This window comes from Ciona intestinalis, unplaced genomic scaffold (genome assembly GCF_000224145.3).
Source record: "Ciona intestinalis unplaced genomic scaffold, KH HT000103.2, whole genome shotgun sequence".
NCBI classification, from domain to species: Eukaryota; Metazoa; Chordata; class Ascidiacea; order Phlebobranchia; family Cionidae; genus Ciona; species Ciona intestinalis.
In genome coordinates, this window is record NW_004190425.2 from 342,046 (window position 1) to 366,061 (window position 24,016).

The 24,016-nt window shown below is 32.7% G+C and overlaps 2 protein-coding genes across 9 annotated transcripts in view; one reads left to right on the top strand and one right to left on the bottom strand.

Moving 5' to 3' along the window:
* Positions 1 to 923, top strand: part of LOC100175882 (protein unc-50 homolog) — a 7,266-nt gene extending 6,343 nt beyond the window's left edge. Inside the window, exon 8 of the mRNA XM_009863213.3 lies at positions 728 to 923. Within this exon, the coding sequence (XP_009861515.1) occupies positions 728 to 861 (134 nt within the window). The 3' untranslated portion in view covers positions 862 to 923. The remainder of the gene's footprint in view (positions 1 to 727) is intronic.
* A 726-nt stretch (positions 924 to 1,649) lies between these two features.
* egfr1 (epidermal growth factor receptor) lies at positions 1,650 to 23,840 on the bottom strand. 8 transcript variants are annotated; one of them, XM_018815785.2, is made up of 33 exons: positions 23,656 to 23,840; positions 23,298 to 23,405; positions 22,599 to 22,759; positions 21,844 to 22,069; positions 20,937 to 21,071; positions 20,791 to 20,880; positions 20,263 to 20,396; positions 19,782 to 19,917; positions 19,617 to 19,724; positions 18,701 to 18,836; positions 16,665 to 16,790; positions 16,268 to 16,386; positions 15,035 to 15,151; positions 14,564 to 14,680; positions 13,957 to 14,158; positions 13,367 to 13,456; positions 13,187 to 13,297; positions 12,630 to 12,714; positions 12,142 to 12,254; positions 11,363 to 11,501; positions 10,539 to 10,706; positions 10,015 to 10,101; positions 9,324 to 9,515; positions 8,617 to 8,772; positions 7,798 to 7,920; positions 7,154 to 7,253; positions 6,895 to 6,992; positions 6,186 to 6,338; positions 5,348 to 5,401; positions 4,574 to 4,802; positions 3,745 to 3,825; positions 3,239 to 3,337; positions 1,650 to 2,822 (listed from the first exon to the last, which is right to left on the bottom strand). In XM_018815785.2, exons 1-33 carry the CDS (start codon positions 23,729 to 23,731, stop codon positions 2,332 to 2,334), a joined length of 4,560 nt encoding a protein of 1,519 aa, XP_018671330.1. In that variant the 5' UTR covers positions 23,732 to 23,840; the 3' UTR covers positions 1,650 to 2,331.
* Between the last annotated feature and the right edge of the window lie 176 nt (positions 23,841 to 24,016).

A 24,016-nucleotide genomic window follows, 5' to 3' on the forward strand; every position in this document is an offset into this window, starting at 1 on the left:
TTGGAGCAATTGCCTTTAAGTGTCTGGCCCATGGACACATACGCCCACAATGGTAGCAGCATCAAGCCTTGAACCCATTACCTTTAGGATACAGGCAGGCGCGCTAACCACTTTGCCACGGGGCCAGACAGGATACCTGGTTCGATACTGATATGTCTATGTATCCTTTGTCAAGACCCAAAAAACAAATTATCACCCGCAAAGTAACATACATGCTAATTTGTAAGCTGGCATGAAGTGTATAAAACAGAACACCTGTGTTTTAACGACTGTCGTTTTTTGCTATGTGAGAATAAAGCATGTTATATTCATTACATGTATCCTTTGTCATTACACCTAATGGAAATTGTTCCAACTAATAGAAACAACATTCATAAATTTAGTAAAAATAACCATAATGACACTTACTATAACCCTTACCCACAAGTGATGCATTGTCTAATAGTTACCAATGCTGGAGTATTATAGTAGGGGTGTGTGTAAAGGGTTGGTGAAGACGGGACACCTTTAACACATAATATCCCGATTGTGTTTAAATCAAATAACAACAGTCTATTGGAGTCGTGAGGATATGGTTTTATAATTCTTTGAATGTTCCTTGTTTACCACCAAATGGAACGAGAAAATAAAATGAAAAGGGGCCCGTCTTACTCCGACCAACTATATCTCTCTTTCTCTATGATAGTGTTAGAAATAAAATTTACCAAATAATCTTGTTTCTTCACAGTTCTCCCATTTGTGAAAAAAACAGTTGCCCTACTTTCTCCAATGGTCTTATTGTTCATTATTTATTTCATCACACTTGCATGTAAATGGAACATCACGCGTGGTTTACTATGGTTCTACAAGCATAGGGTATAATGTATTGAAATTGTAAATGTATATATTGTTATATGGGGAATAAATATACAAGTAACACAAAACTACCGTGTGGTTTGTTAAAGTTTATGTATTGTATTTATTTACATTGTTATTACGGCATATAGTAGGGTGGGGGAAGATGAGACGCCTTTTATTCTATTTTCTCATTCCATTTTGTATTAAACAAAGAACATTCAAAGAATTATAAAACCATATCCTGACGACTTTCTTAAAATGGTATTAATTGTTTAAAACACGGATGTTTAGATAAAATGTGCTAAATATGTTATTTCTTCCACCACTCTACTATATGTAATGTATTTGCAGGTAAGCATAAACCAATTTTACAACATTCTGGATGTTATTCTTGTGATTTAGTTTTACTCATAAGTGAGTCATTATCATAACTGTAGAACATATCACAACAAACATACCAAGCAGAGACTAAATAGAAATATGATGACAAACTTAAAGAATATACTTCATGTACGAATAGTTTCCAACACACATAGTTTTGTCCACCATAGATTTTTTTCAAAAACAATTTTAGTTTTTGATCCTAATTTTATGCAAGTCACAACAGAGGCACTTATCCTAAACACAGTAAGTTGTATTGATTTAATTTAAAAGTATTATAAATTATTTTATCAAAAACTCATGAACAGATTGTACTATGTGGGTGAGGTCCCGCAATGTATCACACCAGGGCCCTAGCCTAGATTTAGGCCACGATTGGCCCATTACCTCCCTTATGAATAGATACCAATTGAAAATCTGACCACAACAAAGAAATATCGTGCTGTTTTATTTGCGCTGTGACACACAGCAAGTAATGCATGGCTAGACTGAAATAAACAAACATATAATAATATGTACACCATACTTTCAGTATTACAATATACACCTGTAAAAAAAAACTGCATTTACATTTTTAGGTAAGTTGAGTGAAAACTTACCTTTAAATTATCCAATTTGCCTTGGCATATTTCAAAATCATGCTCACTGTACTATACATGTTAAAAAAGTAAACGTGTATATATGGCAGCTTGGAAACTTGTACTATTGATAACTTTGTACCATAAATATCTCCAAAAAAATGTGTTTGTTGTTAAGTGCCATGATAGAATGAGAAGTTTTGTAGGAAAAATCACAATAAGAAGTAACAGTGGCGTTTGACTTGGCACGAAACATTTGGAATTCGAATCAAGTAACTTCTGATTGCTGATGGCACAACATTTATCCAACGTGAAAAAGATAAAGGAATAAAACTAAGCCTTGGGATAATTAGTAAAACCACAAGCATATATACAACATATGTGAAGACATAGCGGGTGATGCTTATACTTCTATCAGAAAATAAGAATTAACACTGACTTAATTAAAACCCATATCACTGCTGATGCCGTTCTTTCATTTTGATCACGAAATGACATTCAAAAAACATGATCTAATAAAAATAATTAAAAGTCACTACGTTTGTGGGTGGCCACTACTACCAGGGTTAAGGAACATATACTCGGGATTATTAAGCGAAGTTTCATTAAGTTTCTGCGAATCTGGAGACGAATCTCGATTCTGTTGCGGCCGGTACGGAACCTCAGCGTCTTTTTGTAAGAATATTTGTTCGCTGTCATCAACAGAGGATTGTGATTGGTTAGATCGTCGTTGCCCACGATTTGCAGTGTTGCCGCGCGAAAGTAACGACTGAACGTCCTCCCCTATCCCACTGTCAGTTGCCATATATTCTTCGTTCGAAAACCACATTGGGTTCCTCGCCTCACTATCAGTGTTCACATAATCATGATGTTCTTGCGGACTTCCACAGATAGGGGCGTACCCATTGTCCAGTTGACCTGGGTAAGGACGGGATTCGGGTAATGAATCACCCTCGACATACGTTTCATTACATAACAAAGGTGATGGCTGGGGTTCTGAAGGGACATGTGAGGGATCAAAGTAATCTGAAAGTATTGAACATGCAGTTGCAACAAAAGAATAAAAAATGCAGAATCAATACATACGTGATCATAGCTTAAAAGACTATCATTAATAAAGTAAATAAAAATAAAATATAACTTTGTTTTTATAAGAAATAAATATTACTAAAAATAAAACATAACTTTATTTTGATAGGAAATAAATATTACTAAAAATAAGAATAAAACATACTTTTTTCAAAGGAATAAATATTGCTAGGAACAAAATAGTAATCAATTTTCTGAAATATATATTTCATTCAATATAAAAAAAAATAATCAAAGTTTATAGATGTTTGAATTTGGTATTTAATCAAAACTAAATAAAATAAATAAAAAAAGTATAAAGATAGATTAATGTTTTTATCAGCATTAACAAAAAATAAAGCAAATATAGAAACCTGGTTGTTTTTTCAGTGGTGTTGGAAGCAAATAGTTATTTTCATCAACTTCTCCTGGGTTAGGTTTGTATAAAGTGGTGGGAGATTGCATTCCATCTACTGAGGAAATAAAGGAAATGCAAGGTTACATTATATTCTACTGATCTTGTCAAAAGACATAACTTTAAATTACAAATCAACTACAGCAGCTCTTGGACTGAAATTGCGTTAATAGTTAAAGGTTGCTGGTTCAAGACTCATTGCTGCTACCATTACGAGAATATCTTTGGGCAAGACACATAATTGCAATTGCTCCTGATCCTTTGGACAATCAATTAGTGACTGCTGGGTTGGACTATTGTACATTAAATGTCTTGCCCAAGAAAACACACGTCGATCAGTACTAATATCTAAGTCGAGCATTGAACCAAGTACCCCTTGGTTACTAGGCAAGCGCCTAAACCACTCAGCCACAGCGCCATTCTACAATCCAGTTAACATTTATATATAATGTAACAATTTCATACACAGTGGTCGTTTTGTTGTTGGATCTTCAGTGTATCTTTGTGTTTCTTCGGAATCTTTTCTGTTCGTTGCTTGCTGTTCAACTGTTAATGATGAAATAATGCTGTGTGATGTCATATTACTAGGAGCTGATAAGATAGGGCAGACAAGACATTGATAGGCGCCATTCAAGGGGTGGCAGGTGGGCAGGGTTACTCAGGTTAGGTAGATTTATCTCCTGGATTTAAAACTTTTGGCACCAATGTCAAAAAATTAATAAGCACTATATCTACGATACATATGAGGTCTACACAGTAAAATATTACTTGATGACAGACATGTGCAGCCTTTTTACACTAATATGCCCAAAGTTATTTAACATATTGTTCCTGTTTGCGGCCGCTTTGAAGATGGTTTTGTGTTATTCAGAATGTAACCCTCGCGTGGAAGTAACATTAATTGTTGTTTCACATCTATTTCATACACCTCATGTTTGCTTACAAGTTACCACATATAAAAATTTAATGTTTTCTTTCCTTGTTTTTTTATGTGACAATTTAGACAACCGATAAGTGAGAGATGGGTTGGAGCAACTGCTATTAAGTGTCTTGTCCAAGGACACATATTCTGACAATTGTAGCAGTGGTGTCCCAAACCACCTCCACTGGGCCAGGTGTAATATAAAAAAAAAATTAATCAGAGTTAAAATAGAAGAATGTAACTGAATCATATTTCATCATTTATTTAAAACGACTGTACGTTTTGAGATTCAATAACGTTTTGCGGCTTTTTTGTTAAATATTTACTCAGTTTTGCAGATTTCTGCTCAATGAGACAAAGACGACAACTTACCAGATGCTGGATGCGGTGAAACTGTTTTCACTGAGTTAACGACTTCAGAGAAAACATCATCCGGATCTGCTTGTGGGGTGACGGGAGGCTCAGCTCGCATCCCAGCAGTTGAGGAGGATGTTGAACTTTCAGGGAACGAGGATGGAGTGTTCCTCGAGAAGAGCCGAGCATCCCGGGCTCCCTGATCCGGATGTTGGGGAGGATCGTGAGCGATGTTCGCATATTTTGGCTGCGGGGAACAAATAATTTTTGTCTAAAAATATTCAAAAAAATTTTTGGCTGAATTTTTTACTGAAAAAAATTTAAAAATTTTGGGGTCTGGGAAAAAAAAGGAACAATTATGAGAAAGTTGGGAATAGTTGATTAGTGAGGAAAAATGATCAGGTTTTAAAATTGACAACAAGCATTTTTTAGTTGACAACAACCTGTTTTTTTACGATTAATTAACTTATAAAAACTTGAGTACCAAGGCATTTGTTTTAACATAAACTTAATAAATGCAACATGTATTAAAGACAATTTTGGAGGGTATTTGGCCAACTCAAGTACTGCAACGGGCCTGCTAAGCGACCTTAACGATATTGAGCAAAATGGTAAAATTTTGCAAAATTTTTTACTCAAAACTATCTTTTTCCTTGAATGCCAGAATAAATCATATATGAATTGCATATTGGATCAAATTAATATTATTTAGTTAAATATGTTTTAGTTTGCATGCAGAAGGTGCAGTAGTTAGTTTGCATGCAGAAGGTGCGGTTTGTATGAAATACTTACACTAGACACTGAATCATTATGATTGGCAGATGACATCGGTGTGTAAACATTCACCTGCTGATCAAATCATAAAAAGAAAATGAAATGAAACGCATGCAAACTCAGTATGTTGGATGGGTTGGGTGATAGGCTTTTTTGTTTTTGCCTAAATCCATAGCTATAGGATTATATAGAATAGGATGCTGCATGACTTGCATGGTAAAAGTAGTGGTGGGAAAATGCAATGGAGACATCTCAATGATTGAACAGATTGTATAATTTCCTTTGTAGAGGAAGGATGGTAACATGAGATGTGTAGACAGGGAAAGTGTTATGTATCACGCTTGTCACTGCGTGTTTTGAGGTGGAATCAATTATTAGAAATAGGCATGCACGATTTTACAATTATTTAAACAAAACCAATGAGTTTAGTCACAACTTTGGCAGTTGAGTGTGTATATGAATATTACAATATCTAAATATGTTTATGAACAATGAAATAACTACCACAACATAACAGTAACAACAAACTACTACCACAGCATAACATAAACTCAAACATCTCTAACAAATCTTGCAAGCAAAAATAAATGAGAAAAATGTTAAACTGAAAAAGTATTTAAATCCAAATACAAAGATTTAGTGAAGGTCGAAATATATGAATTAAAAAACCAATGCATTTGCAAAGGAATATTTTAATTAAATGCAGAAGTAGAGATATAAATAATTTTGCACTAAAATAAGTTATGGATTTTAAACTGCTGGTTACTAAAAAAAAAAGAAATGAAAGTTTGAACACTAAAAAAACTAAAAAAAATGTGTTTTTTTCTTTTGAATGTGAAATTGAATGATAACTTACTAAATTATCGGGATGATTAAGATTAAGAAGATATTCATCCGGTTCATCAGCGATGAGGTCTTCCTCAGCTGTCTTCTCATCCTCCATCAATTGTCGGAAGAATGAAGCATCATCCACTGATGTTGGACTCATGATGTTGTCTGTGTCATCATGCTGGAGGGGGGGAGGAGGGTCATTCATTGATTATAATATGTTTGTTTAAAAAACTCTTTTTTTTTATTTGTGTCCGCGATTATAGTAGTGAGGATTTAAAAGAAAAGCGAAATGAAAAGACAGAATGTAGCATCAAAACAATAGTTGTTAAAACACGCTTACAGTTAAAAACATATTTACATTTAATTGGAAAAAATAAGCGTGGTCGGCTGGTCGCTACACCTAGTACTATACAAACTATAATAAACATAAGTAAAAAAAGTTTGAGAACCACTGTTAGTATCTACTAACTTCTATTATTTGGTAAATATTATTTTATATTAGGACCTCAACTGAGATATAAAAGTCACAAGTGTTTGTTTGATGTTTTACTTTTGTGCTTTATTATATGTTGTAATTTAAGTTGTTTTAATTTGGTGATAAGCAAATTAATGTAATTAATTACCAGCAGACAAAAAAAGTGTAACACAGTAGTTATACATAAACAACCCTGAGTCAGAAAATATAGGTTTATATATAAAAATAAAATATCATAATTCACAAAATTGGGATTTACCTTTATTACAACGAATCTGCTGGGGTCGGCGGCCATTTTGCTAAATTCATCAACAAGATTTGAAAACGATGGTCGACATAATCTGTCCACCATCCAACCTGTATATAATCATAATGTAACAATATTCATAATGTATATTCATAATGTAACAATGATCATCATGACATTATAGGTTTAATGGGCCAATCCTGGCTTAAACCAAGGCGTGCCACGCCGCGGTTCAACACCCACATAGAATAACAATATAAGTGATAATTACATTTAACGAGAACCATGTAGATATCAATTGTAGAAGTTGCAGGTTGGGGTAATCTGTCACCACGTTCTAACAACGATAAAACATCAACAGCTCGTACACCCTGCGTTGATAATGTGGTGTAAATTATAATCATTTTACATAATCAATATTGGGGCAAAATTTTTACCATAGGTCTTTAATTTCATACACCTTGTGTCAGCTTAAGAATTAAAATGTATAGTAGGGTGGGGCAAGAAAGGACACTTTTAGCACACAATACCCAAATATCCTGACTGTGATTTAAGCAATTAACAACGTTTTATGGGAGTCTGCTTGTGGATCTGCTTTTATAATTCTTTGAGTGTTCTTTGTTTAGTACCAGATGGGACTAGAAAATAGAATGAAAATGTGTCCCATCTTACCGCACCCTACTATATGCAGTTTTCTTGGTGATTGTTTTATGTATGGCTGGTTACATTGTACACCCTTGCATATGTCAATAAAATGCATATTCTATACATTGCTATTTTCTATTAAAAAAATCAAAACCAATAATTTCTAGAAAATGAATTTCACAGTATTGCGGAAAACTCATGTTTATCAATATTAGAAACATTGCAGAAAATTTTGCAAAAAGTATTTAGTATTTATAAATAATAAGTTACCTCGTAAGGTCTGGCTCCAAACGTCAATAACTCCCAACACGTAACACCAAACGCCCAAACATCGGAGAGATGTGAAAACTCACGTTCAGTAATGCATTCAATGGCCAACCATTTAATTGGAAGCTGAAAATAATTAAATGGCTTTATTGTTAGGTTGTATTCTACACAAGCTAGGAACTTGGGCAGGGGTAAAAGGGTGTATTTTATTATTTAAAAAAATATGTTTCGTGAATTATTGCAATAAAACTGCAGTTACAATGACCATTTCTTTGTTTTTGGAGGTTTAGTCATTTCTCAATACGTTAAAGTACGTCCATCAAGTTCTAAAGAGGCATGTTTTAGGCAAAAAAGGGGTGCTATGCAAAAAGTGTTATACTTTTTACCCATTTGTCTTGATAAGATAAATATATGCCCCCCCCCAAAAAAAATTCAAAATTGTAGGGCCCTGAATATTTGTTTTAGTTTTTACTCGACTTTTGTTGCAACTTATTTGAAAACATTGGCTGGATCTGTGGCGCCATGATTAGAAATTAATTACATTTTTTTTACCAAAAAGTTGTTTTTTATAGATATAATTCAAAAACAAAGTACTATGCAACATATTTAAAAAAAAATGAAACAGCACATCAGGAATTTGCCACCATAGATGGCAAACTTTATTTAATGCAAGCATGGATAGTTAGACATACTTTTCTTAAAAACAAATATAACTTTGTGGGTGTGTTTTACTTTTACAAGAGCAAAAAACTCTGGGTTACCCCTTTGACACCTGTGACCTCAAAAGTTCAAGAACCAAAAGTTCAAGAACCATACACCTACCTTACCACCCTCTGCGTGGTAGATCTCCTCTTTTGTGTCAAGCATTTTCGCTAATCCGAAGTCTGTTATTTTGACATGGTTTGGTGTTTTTACGAGCACGTTACGAGCTGCGAGGTCACGATGTACGAGATGTTTTTCTTCAAGATATTTCATCCCCTAAATAAATTTTTCATTATTCCAACGCTATAAAAAAAGTTTGAGAAACACTGGTAGTATCCATGAATTATATGTTTGGTAAATAATATTTTATATCAGGGCCCCACAATTGAGATACAACAGTCATAATAGATTGAGGTATACATAAATAACCCCGAATAAGAAAACATAGCTTTATATAACATTCCAGCAAGAAATATTTTATTATTTTAGCGCTTTAAAACCTTAAATATACACAGGAATTTAATAACAAGTTTTCATTTATAGGGAATATCATTTTTTCGACTCCCAGGTTATATACAGTCATAACACTTTTTGTAAAACAGCGTGGTTTGTGCCGTGACGTAATAACATGTCTGGTGAGTATTAAACTATTCAATGCACGGAATATAAGTTACAATGTTACATATGTTATATCTTGCTAAATATCAACATGAAATTGCATTTAAAAAAATTCTTCCTAAAAATACTAAATATACCAAAAAAATGTTTTAACAAAATATTTTATTTTTTTTTTTTTACAATTTTTTTTATTTTATTTGGTCTCTTACCTTAGCTATTTGGACACACCACGATAATATTTGTCTTGAGCGAATACTGTCTCGTGTGGTTGGGTTTCTTACATATTCCAATAAACTTCCAAGAGGCATAAGTTGGGTGATCAAAGCTACTTGCTCAGTCATTGAAATACCAAGCAGACGAACCAGGTACGGACATTCAACCGAAGCCATCATGTAAGCCTCCTATAACACAAGACAACAACTCCGATTAATCGGCATCGATACTACGAACAAAAGGCCCATATTTTACCATACAAATTTGTACACAGGCAGTGTAAACAATAAGAATTTTGGTATAATGGGTCAATTCTAAAGTAAGTCTCAGTCCAATAACATGCCACATAGAGAATCTCACTTCAGTATACATCAACTATGATACATACATAAAGATATACTATACATAGATATTGTATTTATTAAAATAACAATATTTATGCAAACTATGTATCTATTATATGTGGGTGAGATCCCGTAGTGTGGCACGCCATGTGTCCTAGGATTTAGACCAGGATTGGCCCATTACCCAACACTCAGGGTGCTACCACATGGGCCTCACCAGTTTTGTGCAAATTATGAAACATGAAATATAACAAAGGATATTTTCGTTCATCTGAAGAATTAAGCTAGGATGCCAGAGTCAGTTGTTGTATTACATAATAATATGAATTATGACATCACTTACATCCATTATCTCATTGTTTGCAGATTGAAGCAAATCTTCTGATGTTTTCAAAGTTTTAACAGCAACTGCTATCTTTACCTTTTCACCCTGTATTGTTATATATTTTAAAATTAATAAAAAACATTAGACATTTTTCGTATGGTAAAAATAAATGTAAGGTTTATAGTAATTTTTTTAGCTATGCATTGAGTCGTTGTCTTTTTAGTGCAGTAAATTAAACACAAAAAAAAACATAATAAAAATGTAACAGCTACCACTAATAAGCAGTTTTTAAACTGAACTCTGCATTCTAGCAACAGTAGCAAATAAATCAGATTTGTAATATAAACAATAATATAAATATTACAACATTTTATACAAAATTAGTCCATTAGCACAGCGAAAGTTTAAAATGTTTAGTTACATTTCAGAATATGGACAGACATAGTGACCTAAACAATAAACCTATTCAGAAAAACACATATAGCCTACTTTTAGAATTAATAATATTATTACATACATTCAATATGGCATAGCTAACATACTTGTATATTTAATGGAGTCCAAATAGCTTTCTGCACTGTTCCAAATGCACCAGAACCCAACATCTTTCGAAACTCAAGTTCGCTTTCTTTAACAATTCTAAGTTGAGCTACGTTAGGTGCGGCACCACTTGGGGTGAGAGGAACGGCTTCAGGCTCAAGTGGGATGCGCTGTGCGTGGATATTAACATGTACTGTTAGTGGATATTACCCTGTACCATTGGTTTTAATAAAATATAAAGTAGAATGGGGGAAGACGGGACACCTTTAGCACATTATTTCCAAGTATCATGAACAAGTTTTAAACAATTACCATCGGTCTGACGTTTGAGGATATGGTTTCATAATTCTTTGAATGTTCTTTGTTTACTACTAAATACTAAGTTGAATGAGAAAATAGAATGAAAAGGTGTCCCATCTTTCCGCAGCCCACTATATCAGTTGTTTTGTGGCAAGCAAAAATAGCAATGTATAAAAATGACATCATTTTTATTATAATAAACACTCTTCTGCTAAAACTCGACAAAATCTTCCAAAAATTATAGATCTACTCTATTGTAACTCTTTTGTGATTTTCTGGTAGCTTATTTTCTACTTAAATTTAAGTGTTGTGAATATTTCCAATTAATAATCTTATGACATAAAAACGGATGTATATTTTATTGAAATCAACATTTTGTCAGCTTTCATCAGGTAAGTAAACATTTTGTGCACAAACTTAAAATAGTCATAACACATTTCTAAATTAATCATATTTTTGTGGAAATATGGAATAAACGGTGCCTATTAATCCCCTAAATGCCCACCAACGCACACAAGTTGCTTACCTCGCCAACCATAGTTTCACCAATAGTTTGTCTCATTCGTTTGATGGTTTTTCGATGTTTATAGAAAACCCAACTAATTACAATAAATATAAATATGAAGACCATAACTCCAATGATGATGTAAACTGTGATGTCGGGTCTGTATGACAAATGTATTTATTACATACTTACATAGTACTGTAGGGTAAGATGGGATACTGTTAGCACCTAAAAACAGTTTTCCAGACCAGGATATTAACAAGAAACAACTTTCTTATAGAGAGTCATACACAAAACTCTACTATTTCGTTATAAAAACAATGAAGGAATCATATACTACTAAATTAGAAGAGAACAAAAATAAAATTGAATATTACGAATAACCATCATCAGCAGTTTCTTATACAAACAAAATATAAGCAATTTTCAATCAGTTAAATAAACATTGTTTATGATTTCAGTCATATACTTATGCATAGTAATATTAGATTGAATTACTGTTAAAACATAATAAAAGTTATACACCTGGTAAACTTATGTGGTAGACTATTAGTTAAAAAAGAAAATACCAGTGACATTATATTCTATAGGGGTGACGTCATTTAGCAGTTCACATTGAGTGACTAGGGATTTAGGCAACAGTTGGTCCATTACTGTACAATGTACATAACGACCACGGATTATTAGTTTGGTATAATAGCAGTTACTGAAAGAAACATCTTTTTGTGTTTAAAACCCAATGCCAGTAGTTTGAGAGGTAATATCTACCTTTACTTTATTGTTTAGATAATAATACTTACTTTGGTAGGTAGTAACATTGCAATCTGCCTGTATTGTTAAACGAAGTACATCCATGTGCACAAGTTTCTCTCAATTGGTCATTCAAGCAAAAAGGACATTTAGCTCCACGGTGCTGGGAGATATAATTGATAAATATAACTTGTTGTGTGGGAATCATAGTGGGTTCTAAAGAGGGCAAACTTTTCGCTTAAATTAACGTGAGTGTTCACACAAAGTGTACATGTGCAATCATCCATGCTACTTGAGGTTATTATTCTCAGATAAAGAAAGGAGCTTGTCAATCAGATATATTGTGATATAATACAATGGATCATGATAGTGGCATTGTGGAAATGCAGAGTGGAACACAATTGCTGCAGAACTTGTAAAATATAAGATCGTAACAAAACACCAACAGACACAAAACCTACTTGATTAACACAACACACTTTTTTTCAAATAAAAAAAGCTAAATAAATTAATACTAGCAAGAAATGTTAATACTTACAGTGTATACGGATGTTTTTTCATCCATAGATACATGACATGATGAACAACCACCTTCTCCATATATATCTAATGGTCCAGTACATCTATATATAGTAGATATATATTAATATGGTATTTAATCATTTTATTATACATGTACATAGTGATGGTGTGTAACTATTTTTTTATGTAATAATTAAACATAAATGGCTGGTTTGTCTGCTAGTTGTAGCGATCACGCTTATTTTCTTCCAATTAAAATAAATATGTTTTTAAATGTAAATGTGTTTTAACAACTGTTGTTTTGTGGCTATATCCTGTCTTTTTGTTCAAATTATTTAATCTTGGCTACCGTAATCGTAGAGACAAATAAAGATAATAATTAATATTATATGTTATAAAATATAGTAATGGGCAACTCTGGGCTAAATCCTCTGTTACCTAGCTTGCCTTGCAGTAAGGCCTCATCCAAATGAAATAAAATACAACTATTACTCATATGAAACACTTCAATGGATCTATACCACATTCACATTTCAGTTCTCTAAATTATATATAAAAAAAACAACAACATACCCGCCAACACAGTTGGGACTACATGCTGAACAAGTTTTGTTCAATCCAATATAATAGTTTAGTGGACAAGATGGCACACATTGAGAATTGAGCTTGAAGTTTTGGCAACCACTGTTAAGTACAACATTCAGAAATTTTTTTATACAGTTCAAATTATATTGCATACTATACTATACATACCTTGTGCAGTTATATGAAGTTGGTCCATTACAAGTGCTTAAGCATTCACTATCACAAGGAAGACATCGCATATCACTTGAGGCATACACCCTGGGAATATAAATGATATGTAAACACACTGGTAATACCTAAAACATTAAGTGGTAATTGGTCTATCCAGGCATAAATCCTAAGACCCATGGCAGGCCGCCCCACGAGACCTCACCCACAGAGAATAGATTACGTAACACATAAATTTTTGTCCGGAGCCATGGCTCAGTGGTTCAGACGCCTGCATCGAAACCAAAGTGTTCCCGGTTCGATGCTCGGCAACGGTACTAAAACTGATCGGCATATGTGTCCTTGTCAAGACAATATAAAATAAAAATTATACACAAAGTTGAAAAGTGTGGTAACTCGTAAGCACACGAGGATAAAAAATGGTGCCAATATCACGCGTCTGACGCCGATGCGGTGTCGCGGCACCGCTCGCAAGAAGGACTTAAATGGGCTTTCCGAGTGTTAGGGTAATGAGCCAAATCCGGCCTAAATCCCAGGTCCTTGACAAGGACTTCACCCATAAAGAATAAAAAAACACATAAATAATATACCCTTTTTCTTGGTTACATTGCTCCACACATGTTGTTGTGTTATAACCAGGAACAGCCAACCCTGTTGTTTGGTCCGTCACCCATGCAGGGGTGAGTTGTCCGTTAACATCCGTATAATCTGTGTAATATTGACACCGAACACAATTTGTTGCATCTCTGCCCCAACATCCTTGGCTTTGATCGCACATGGTGTGACAAGGTACTGTGCGACAAAGTATGTTTTATTGACGGGTTATGTTCACATAATAGGGTGGGGAAGTAGGGACACCTTTAGCACATAATATCCAAATACCTTTATCGTATTTTAAACAATCAACAATGGTCTATGATAGTCGTGAGAATACGGTTTTATATTTCTTTGAATGTTCTTTGTTTACTGCCAAAAGTAACGGGAAAATAGAATGAAAAGGTGTCCCATCTTCCCCTACCCTACTACATATAAAAATGAACAAATATTTGCATTACAGGCACATAAATTTGAAACTAAATTAAATGAGAAACAATACAAAAGTAAAGCATGCTCAAATGCAGGACTTATTACACATATGTTGGTCTACAAACAACTACACACTGTAGTATACACATACACCCTCATTTAATTGGTTACCTTCCTTTTGATTACGCAGAATCATTGTATTTTGATTTCCAGAGTCACTGAATATATTTTCCCATGTTATTGTATCAGTGTGACCCAATCTTGGATTCCTAACCACCAATACACCCCCTGATAACAACAACAACATGCAAAATAAATAAACAACTGAAAATTTGATATAGGATGTAAAGTAATATAAATAATACAACATATGATTCGTTGGTGCAGCGGACATATACAAAATCAAATAGTTTTTGTTTGTATGTGTTGCTTGTTGTTTGTAGCAAACATGGTATGTGTGGTTTATGTATGTCTGTCAGTGTGTAATTTGCAACTGTAAAATGACATTGTATATTCATGTGGCTTTGAAATGGCTTACGGTCATGTCAGTGGGTAAAGTGGGGTTATAACTTATCACAGACAACCAATAAATGGCATGCATGGAAAGTAACGAACAGAAATAATGTTCCTTTCGCATCTCACCACAAGAACTTGGTGGTTTATTGTTGGCTACATAGTTATGGCCCTGGTTGAAAAGCCCCGGCCAATTTATAGTGTTAGTAAAACACAGCTTCACCTCATTGCTTAAAAATACTCCTCCTGTATAGTTATAGTTAAAGAGTTAATTAATAAAAAAAGAACCTGCAACCCACAATGTTATTTGTGGGTTCAACCAATTTTTGTTAGAAAAGAAAATACAGAAACCGGTTACGAAAACACAGTGTAAGTTTTTTAAACATAGATATTAATTGTTACAAATTATCTGTTACAAAACATTGTTATTTTTCTAGGTTGTTTATATTAGAGATTTATTAAAACACAGCTTTTACAAACCAAATTACATCAAACTGAGCGTTATTACCAATTATTACTAATGTTAATAAATTATCTTTGTTATAACAAACAAATTATAATTCATAAGTATTACACATCTACATAGTATGAAATCAAAAGTTAAAATTTTAGGAATAAAATAAAATTGCCAAGTGTGTGAGATAAACGTATGTTGTTGTTATGACTTTTAACTTACAACAACTTAATTCTCGATTAAATCGGATGGCATCCACCCGAGTGACATCTCCTTGTGTCGTATGTTTAATACGAAACCAGTCAATAGACATAACAAAGCAGAGATGGCTATTTCTTACAATGGCAACTGCACCTAATGTGTTGTTCCATTACAAATTGCATAAAAGAAAGAAGTTATGCTAATACAGCATTTACAAAACATTTATAGACGCAAAGGCAGGTATACACAATATGCATGCATACCCTCCAAAACATGGTGTTAAAAGGCAGAAAACAGTAGAAAACATAGTAACAGGAAAAAACAGTGAACCAGCTAAATGATATGTTTATATTAACAAAATTAATTGCAGACTTTATGTTTGCTTTAAAACCTAAAGGACTTGACTTTTACTTGACTCAAGTCCAATACACAGCATAAGATGCATTTATATGGCAGTAGTAAAAGAACTTTAAAGTAGCAGCTGAGTAAGTGGGTTATAAACTGTCAGTGTCAAATGAGTTCCAACTATATGGTAATCCAAAACACTTAGTTATAATAGGGTTAAGTTGTATAATACCATAGTCTAAAATATTATATTTTACTATATTGAGAATGTAGAAAGTTACTGGAATAAAATATGATAAATATATGTTTATTGTAAATTAATATATATATATGTATATATAAAGTTTATTCTTAATACGTACCATCATAAATGTTTTCCAATGAGTTCAAGCACAGCTCCCTTAAGCTTTTATCATTTGTATAAACATACAAACTGTACAACTCAGATTTTAATTCTTTGCCCCGAATCTTTTTTAGATTTCTGTAAAAAACGAAAGTGTCAATTATATTCATATAACATATGTTTTATTGCCGATATTCCACATTTATAGCAGCGAATTGTTTGGTTTAAGCAAACATGGGTCTATGTCAGATTTATGTACATTAAAGATCTTAACCTTACACTGTAGAATGTACATACCACTACGATATTATAGTTAGCGCACAGATGTTTTCAGTAAAGCATTTCTTTTTGCATAAACATATAAACTATTATATCATAGTGTATTGTTGGTCTTCTCTCTATACTCCCGCGCTTACTTAAATAAACACAAGTCGTGCATTCGCCATTCATCAAATGCCAAGTAACCGGTTATTTCTTTGACGTTTTCAAACACGGACAACATTTCCAGGTTGTTCAGTTTGCCGATGCTGCAATACGAGTCCCTGCGTGTTAAAAATCAACTTTTACAAATGTAAAGCAAATCAATGCTAGTTGAATTACAGTAAAATAAAACAAGTGTGTTGAATGATGGAATAGGATAAACTGAAACAGAAATGCAGAAAATCAATAATTTCTTGAGAGAAATCGAACATGGCCACGCATAAGTTCTTTTTCTCCAAGCAAAGACTTAAAATAAATGGCTGAAACATAAAACGCTGCGATACAAATCAATGTTTTTAATGTTGCCACAGTTTATAACAAAAGGCTGAAACATAAAAGTCCTGCGATTATCTATAGCAAGTTAAATAAAATCCATAAAAATTTCCATTTCCAATTGCAACAAACTTTGTTACAACAGAATGACATTACATATAGCAGGGTTGGAGAAGATGAGATATCTTCTCATTCTATTTCTCGTTCCACTTGGTAGTAAACAAAGAACATTCGAAGAATTTGGAAACCGTATCCTCACGACTCCCATAGACCATTGTTAATTGTTTAAAAGGTGATCAGGATATTTGGATATTATGTTTTAAAGGTATCCTATCTTACCCCACAGTACTATATATTTCATATTAAAATCTTGACACGTGTATGTAACAAGCCTTAGCTTGCGAGATATATGGGAAGTGAAAGTTTCCATATTGAAGCGACATACTGTGTGAGGCACCAACAACTTCCTGAGTTGTTTGTCGCTGAAACTTTCGAGTAAGACTCAATTTCCAGCAAGCTGAAAATGTCTCACACCATGCTCACTTTGCTACACAACTGCATAACTGCACGAACTAAAACGCAAGAACAGAAAATCGGGCAAAACAAAAGTTTCCGCTGCCATTTTTTAAGCAGCAACTGTTTAACGTCAAAGCGAAACAATTGAGCAAATAAATAAGTTTGTTGCGTGATAATTGCTCATTGTGACATACCCACAACAGGTCTTTTCGATTTTTCTGTAACAAATTCTCAATAATATTTCAACTTTTAGTCCTTTACATGATTTTTAAAAGCTTTAGAATGTAATGTTCAGAAAATAATATACGTTATTTTTAAATCGTTTTTTTAAGAAACACTTTGTTATAAGCTTGCTAAAACATGTATTGATAGCATAGTTACATACATATATCCAGGTTAAGTGTAGTTAATAGCTTTGCCCTTCAAAATGGTGCTAAAATTAAAAGCATTGGTGGCAAGGTTGTTGTTAACCTCTTTACTGGGTACTAACACCACATTACCACCACACAGGAAATAAATGCAGGTACAATATCCTTCTATAGAATATATCTTTACAAATACAACCAAAGGAATTGTGAGTAATTGGAAAACCGAATGGTTTCTAAAAACCTTAAGGAAATTCCTTTTTGCGAGTGACATATAAAATCGATTTAAAATCTGCCTAATGCATACGGAAATTAAAAGGTTTATTATTATTAATATTATTTTATTCAGCCATAATTCTATTGTCAAATACCAGATGTTTATTTGTAGTTTAATGGATGATTGGTTCTTAAACGAAATAAAGACTGTTAAGATAAAATTAAACAATTAGACTTGACACACCTAAAATAGTAACACTTCCGTGCCAACTTAGAGCAACATAGAGTATCTCGCAGTCATAAATATTTTAAAATCAAATCTAAATAAAGAATACATTTGAAAGAAAATCTTATAAATAACTGTGAACCTTATACTAAAGGAAACCTGTCATATACATTTACAACTGTAAAGTTTAAATAGAAGATGCATTAAACAAAATCAGAACCAAATTAAAAACAAATTATTTGTTTCACCTAATATATATCTTTAAACTTGTAGTTGTACTCAAAAGGAACACATTTGACATAATACAGGCATTCACACAAGCCATCATTATGATAATAAAATTACCAGGAAGATATTCTTTAGACATTGAACATACCCATTAAATGTTGAGGCTTGAAAACTTAGGGAACCTTCAATAATTGTGCAATTCTTATTGAAATATTTGATATTTTCAGAATTGATTTCTTTATCGTCCTTCAGGGGTCCATGGCCAACACCAAGGCCATAACATACTGTAAGAATTATAGAAACATGATTATGTTACAGGTCGTAATTAACTTATAAATGTAGTGACTTATGAAGGCACCTAACATGGATATCAATGCAACGTATGCAAGCTTGACTAGTACAGCTTATTATATGGGAATAGTTAGGGTCCACATAAATTGGTGTTAGACTGATAGTATATCAATTAAACTGGTAATAACAAGGAAATGGTAAAAAAGCACATTGAATTCTAAAATATATGTGTTGCCGGAGGACTTATTCATTAGGGTATCATGGCAGCCCCCCTCCCCCCCCCAAAAAAAAATAACTAACCCTTTTATATTAAAACAATCACTTGTCAAATTTGTTTTAAAACGTTTTTTTTTTTATTATCAGTTTATTAGTTTTATTTAAAGGCTGATTGCATCAATGTACATGGCAGCACCACATTAAGTAACTTTATACCAGATACAGAATCTGTACATTAACAAATACATATACGTTTTACAAGTTTGTATTTGGAAGCAATAACTCATCACCTGGCTGACCTGACATTTAAATCATATGACCTGTGACCTGCGTAATAACTTGGCATGGGAGTGAATTGATTTGCAAACTCAATTATAACACTCTGCTGTTATTATTGCCACTCTTGAGGTATGTTTTAAGACTAATTTTCTGGTATATATATATTAAAAATGTCATGTGTGTGAACAAACTCTCACTACACGACAGAAAAATCAATGTTTTTTTAATAAAACACAGTTTTGCGCTAGAAAAAATTTTTTTTTTTAAAGTTAACTTACCATGTTCACATTTTCCATTTTCACAAGGTTCGCAAATGTTGCTGTTATAATCAAAAGTCCCTTCAGGACAATAGGTGCGGCAGAAGGATGTAGTTTGAGGGACATTGACTGAAAAAACAACCATTTAAACCACAGTCACATACAACTTCACATACAATAACTTACATGGGCACTTTGGTACACAGTATCGAGCAAACTGATAAGTTTTTGGTGTTTTAGTTATTGTGGATGTGGGGTTCATTTGTGTGCCTTGTGGACAAGCTTCAACACATGTACCGTTGTTATTCATATCTTTGCAAGCCTAAAATGTTCAATACATTAGCGACTAAAGTTAACATTTTATTCATTTTTTTAGAAAAGGGTTAAAATTTGCACAAAATTCTATTTTGTATATATGTGAACTAGTTATGTTATTAAAGTTAACTTACGGTTAAGAAATACACTGGGGCATAAATAAATGCAACCTATTTATAAGCGCATGACAAGGCAATTACAGAAGTCATACCACAGGTGTCCTATTTCATACACCCCTGTTTTTTTTTCTTATTAAATAAAACAGTACACTCAAATATCAGCAAAATCTAAGCTTGCACATAACAACATCACAAGTCAACAAGTATATTTTAAGCTATCAGGAGTGACTTACATGGCACCACTTATCCTTGTTACCAGTTGCTGGCATGTTATCATAACATCCCCCAGCACACTTCCCATTACAACAAGCTCCTCCAGCATTACACCTGTCATTCCCACACTGCCGACGACATTTTGATTTCGTAACTGTAGAAAAGTTTTACATAAGATTTAAGTTCTAGTTTTCCACTCAACATATTAATGGTTCTGGTAAAAAACTAATTTTTCGAAACTTGACTTTTCATTTTCAAGAACCTACACACAAAATGAACCAAATATTTATTTCCTGATAATCAAGTTTTATTGATAGCAAAAGGTGATTAATTCCCCATAAACAATTTGCCCCATTATAAAAAGTAAATGTTTTTTAAAAAAATCTGTTATTGTGAGTACGAATTCCTTCTCACCTTCCTAGAACTTAGCCTAAGAGAAAAATTAATTGCATATATTAAAGAAATTGCCCATATACCCCCGTAAAGAAATTTTTCTCAATGGAAATTCATTAAAACTGCCTGTATAGAATGAAGTAGTTATGACGTACTTAGCTGACACAGATCTGAAGAGTTTCCCCAACACCGATTCACAGGCGTGCTGCCAGAATCATCTCTGCAGACACTTGGACATGGGTCACCTTATTAATGATAAAATATTAGTATCCGATGTCATTAATGCTTCCTATTCACTTACAGTATCTATCTCTAACTGGATCATTTGTAATTTCGACGGTTTGACTTCCGTCATTAAAAATTTCATCTCTCCATTTTATTGACTCCAGGTTGCAAATTCTTGATTTTGTGAAAAAGACATTCCCAGCAGATATTTCTGTATTTTTAAACAATTTTTTTGAATATGGAAAAAAATAAAAAAAATATATGAATCCACAATAACCAGTTCTTATAATGCTGGTACCGGTAGAGTAACACGGTCAATTTGAGAATGTTAAGGTATATTTAATATGATTTTACATTTACAATCATGTTCTATAGCCTATAGTGTACGGCCTAAGCTATCTTTGTAAAGAATAGGCTACAAGAAAAAGTAACTTAGCATATGTATATACTTATATACAGGCCATACACATATAAAATTTGAAAAGTTAGAAACAAGACTAGAGTAGACTACCATTTGTCCATTTAGATATTCAATGTTAAATAATTTAGATAATCAGTATAATTCGCTTTCTGAAATCATGCTGACATTAACGTAGCATAGCTAAAATTAGGTTTGATGAATCTTAATTGCTAAATGGCTGGTTTAGTGTTTTGTTTTGAAAGAAAACATTCAAACATGTCATAATAAACTTGGGTGTCACGTTTTAAAGGCACAGCTAGTGACACCTTGGACAAGAATAAACGTAAGATTAATATCTTATATTATGTGTATACCCTTAAGCGGTGGAAAGGATAACTTCACTGACTTTATTCCAATGACACATTTAAAAAACTCGGTATAGGATAAATGGCTTATTGTTGATACATATATATTTTACAGCCTATCAAGGTCAAGCCAATACAGCTTATAATATAACTTAACTGACTTCAGTGCAATAGCAAATTTAAAACACTTCGGAAATTATACTATTTTACATAGTAACCTGTCAGTTTTGGCATCCATAATTCTCTCAAGTAATTTTGATCACCAGTTATTCGGTTTGCATATACTGAATAACCTGGTTGATCTCTTGCCAATGTTAAGTTTGTTCTACAGTCAACACCAATATAATATTGTGTGAGTCCTCTTATTAGACGCAGAGATGAGAGGTTGATAGAATCCATTATTGTGCGGTATATCAACAGGTAGCCTGTCACTTGCTCAATATGCTGTAAAAGTAATAAATATATACCTAATATACATATTACATACCAACACAATTATAAATAAATAGATAATAGTACAATAGTCTTGACAATTATTGACAATAGTTCTTAAAATGTAGGCACAGGGGAAGTCGTGGGTTATAACCATGAGAACATATTTAATTTACCACAGAACTATTTAAATAGATTATTACTTACAGTATAATGGCACTTGAATTTTATTAAATAAATAAAGATCAAAAGTTGTGTCATAGATCAAAAGTTAGGTAACCACTAGTTTAAGAACACTAAATTTTAAAACGGCATGTAGATTTATTTAAAGTATTTTATTTAATTAATAAGGCATATCTTTTTGCCACAACTATATAAACATAAACATTTTACAAAAAGTGCAAAACATAATTGAATCTCAAAATTTAAAGTCTGGAGCATTTGAACTAAATGACGAAATGTGATACAGTCAACTTACATTTTTCTATTTTAAACTTTGAGTAACTTTTCGTTCAAAAATTGTATAATAAAAATAGATTACCTTTGTAAATTCTATAGTAGTGATATTTCCAAATGGAAATAAACCAGTCAGCTCTAAATTTCCATTAACCAAGGTACAGTTAGTATACAGTTTTTCCAAGTTACTGTATTGGATTTCACGACTTCCTGACGAAGTCAGTTCGGAATTTGTTCCTTTGCAAGCTAAAAAAAAACAAAAAAGGTGAGAATTCTCGAAATAAAATTCTTTCTCTACGCATTATAATAGAATTAGTCACGCTGAAACATCTGCATGGAATATAACAAGAAATTTAACAAGTTACGACCTCAATTACAAAACCCTTATCACAGCAGAACTCCTCATATTTTCCATGAAAACAAGGCACATACTAGGAAAACAAAGGGATGAACAATGCAATGCTTTGCGGAAAACAAATACATGACACTTGTATGGATTGTCAGAGTTCTATTTCATGGAAACTATTGAATGTAATTACAACTAAAGAATTTTTGCTGAAACCCTTTTTAATTGGTTTTAACAAACCTATGCAAATTAGGCTATTTAACTAGGTTGCAGACAAAGTAAAATATTAGTTTTTGCAGCATTTTTGTGTTTTTTTTATATAATTATCAAATTTTCTCAATGATTTTTAAATGAATGAATGAATGAATGTAATGTTTATTAAGAACACAACAAATGCATGGGTTCAGACTTGCAGTGTAATACAAAAGAGATACTTACTGCATACAACTTTAACACAGCATTTTTCCTTCCCAGGATAAGGCAACACAAGTTTAGTTTTAGGAGGTTGGCATATCACTTGTTCTGGACAAACCACGTTATCACATTCTGCGGAAAAAAATAAAAAGCTTTAGTTTAAGTGAAAACCACCATAAAAGCATGACAGATAAAACAATATATAATATACATATATATATTTTAACCATTGTTTTATTGAAGAAGGGTTTTATTTTTAGCAAATGTAATGTGATATACAAGGTATTGTTTTAAACAATGAATGTTTAACGTCAATACAAAATCCTAACAAATAACAGTTACAATAAAGACTTCATAATATAAAAAAACTGAATACACTCACCACTGGTGGATTCTGTTGTTTGTATGTTGAGACAAAGGACAACAAGCAAAACAACTATTGGATAGCAATGCCTCATGACAGGTTTGGATTAAACTTGACTATTTGTAACACATAGGCTCACTCCGCTTTAAGCAATTACTTAAATACCATCTTGTAGAAAAAGTTTACGACAAATTAATCAAATTGAAAGTAAAAAATAATGATTCATCCAAAACACATCCTACATAAAACATATCCTTAAACATCAGATTACTGATTTATAATCTGACCACGTCGATATGAGGTTATAAATATGAACTAAACCTGTTGGTAACATGGTCTATGTAAACAACATTATACTCCAATCTATGTTATAACATGG